At 35.7% G+C, this 2500-nt stretch overlaps 1 protein-coding gene across 14 annotated transcripts in view; it reads left to right on the forward strand.

Moving 5' to 3' along the window:
- Positions 1-2500, forward strand: part of LOC135198187 (oxidation resistance protein 1-like) — a 1642352-nt gene that overhangs the window by 1555875 nt on the left and 83977 nt on the right. For 13 of the 14 annotated variants that reach the window (XM_064225746.1, XM_064225738.1, XM_064225737.1 and 10 more), the window contains one exon: positions 914-994. The exons of the other annotated variant lie outside the window; for it this stretch is intronic. In XM_064225746.1, the coding sequence (XP_064081816.1) occupies positions 914-994 (81 nt within the window). The remainder of the gene's footprint in view (positions 1-913; positions 995-2500) is intronic. 14 annotated transcript variants of the gene reach the window in all.

Here is a 2500-nt window from a genome sequence, read left to right on the forward strand (position 1 = left end):
CTGTCACAATTTTCTCAACTGCCACACACAATCATACCCATGCAGTCCTTAACTAACAATTTTGCTGTTCCATCTCAAAGTTATCCTGATTTTACAATCATTATCCCTTCTCAAGTTCTCCATCTTTGAGCTTGCAAACCCCTTGAGCATTCACTGGGTAGTGTATGGGTCTACCTGTCTCCTCCCAAATAGGTGTTGCTGAAAATTGGAAGGGTAGCACCTTAGGATGACATTCTTTTCAGGGAAAAACTATTGTAGTTAAATACATTTTGTTTACATGTACAATGTGTGATTTAAGTAAGATTGTTTTACAACATATCTTTAGTAGAATCGAGTAGTTTAGATCTTACACTCCAGTCTGTAGATTATCATCCAGGACTTTCATAAGTATTGTGATGTTTCCTCGGATTTGTCTAATTTCTTTAGGTGTAGCATTTTGCTCTTTATTTATTATTATATAAAATGTTTGTCTCTTTGTAAAATTTCTTTTGCTAATTCATATGCTTTTGCAACATTGACTGAAGCTTTTTGGCAAAAGGCATTTCATGGCTTCAAAATTTCTCTTCATCATATTTTCCAAATTGTGATGTACAGAATACTACTACATGCAGTATCATGTCTTCAGATCCGTTATTGGCTGTTATTTAGGTCATTTGGTATAATCATATTGTATCATCATTGAGCCTAAAAATGCCGTAAATATTTACTCCTTTCACAGCTTTCAATATCCCAGCATAAACCTACTTACTGTGGAGCCCCTTGGTGATGCAAATTTACTGGAAAATTGCATGAGTATATTTTTGTTGTTTTCCCATGATCTGTACTGTAAGGTATTCAGCAACTAAATTGTTTATGAATCTTTCCATGCTGCCAATTTGATTCCACCCAACAACTCACATCGAACAACTCGCAGAAAATAAAAGCCCCTTATGTTAAGCTCTATTCCCTGATGAAGAGTCAGATGACCATCTCTACAGAATCGGAAAATCCAGAGGTGGGCTTATGCTGTTACCACTACACCCACTTCCACCCTAGTCAATTATGTAGATTGAATGCTAGAATTTGTTTTGAAATCAGCTGATTAAAGGTATCCAAAGACAATTGTTTTCAGAACTTCAATATGGAAATGACCTATTTTGTAAAGGAAGGATTTTCATATCAAGTTGTCTTAATCATTATTGCTAGTCTTGTTTTAATATTAAATTGAGTATCCTTATTTGCAGTGTAAGATCTGTTTTACTTCTTAGAAGCTAATTTTGTTTTGTTATCGTTGACTGACATTTGTATAAAAATGTCACACTATTTCAAACTCATAGTCTTTATATCAGGACAGGTAAGTGATTTAGATATGCTATGGTAGAATTTGGCACATGATCATTTTCCCATAGATCAGTTAGAATTTGAGAGTAGTCTTTGCGAAAAGGCACAGCACCAATTATAAAAACTACAGATGGGTTATGTAAACAGTTACTGATAGTTAAGCTATTTGAAGTGACTTTTTTTGGTTGGGTTCCGAAGGTAATAAGTAGGAATACCATTGCCAAGTTGGCCATGATTAGTGTATTCTTTTATATTCCTCTCAAAGAAGGTAATGTTAATCAAGGCTTTTGAAGCATGATCAGTCACTCCCTGGGGAGCAAGTTTTAGGTTTTTCCTGTAGTCATATCTATGTAGAACTTGGAGTCATTGAAGTAGTTACATATAAGGAAAGTAGTTTATATCTGTAAAGAAAAGGCGTACTACAATATAGAAAGAGTAGAGCCATCATGAACTTGTCTTCCCCGAGAGCTTGAATTAGAGAGGAATTTTCGAGAATGCCTACCTGGGTGGGAAGAGGAAGAACCTAATTTGTTTGCATACAGCTGAAATTCTGAACCCGCTTGGTTTAAAGATTCGTTGTAGCTAAACCAGCAGGTGTATGCCAGAATGTGGAAATTTTTGTATATCATTGTAGATATAAAAGCAAAATGTCTTGCAGGAAAAAGTTAAAAGCACTGTTTGGATGTTTGTGTGTGGAAACCTTTTGAAATCAAGTCAGACGACCAGTGCTTTTTTTCAGTCAGAAATTTCTCACCCAAGTAAAATTAGACAGAGTATCAGGTGCTATTTATTAATACTGAATATAGGTTGCCTTGTTAGGGTGTATTTATTCATTTTTTTTAGTTATCTAAATGGTGATTTTGATTAAGCAAACAGATAAACAACAACAAATGAACTCGGGATTAGTACCTGATGTCTTATTTACCATGTCATATGGGCATGATGCTGATACTGGTGCCTCAACTTAATGGATAATGATAATGGATGGGGAGGGGGATGGTGTCTGGCCTCCTAGTATAGGCGAGAGAACACACCCCAGAACTTGATGACTTATGTAAATGGTGAAGTACACAGCCAAATAGATTTCATCCTGGTTAGAGGAGTCAACAAAACCAATGCAACGAACTGCAAAGTGATCCTGAGAGAAGTGTGTTAAACAACATAGGTTGGTGGTGATAGA

This window comes from Macrobrachium nipponense, chromosome 21, assembly GCF_015104395.2.
Source record: "Macrobrachium nipponense isolate FS-2020 chromosome 21, ASM1510439v2, whole genome shotgun sequence".
In the NCBI taxonomy this organism is placed as follows: Eukaryota; Metazoa; Arthropoda; class Malacostraca; order Decapoda; family Palaemonidae; genus Macrobrachium; species Macrobrachium nipponense.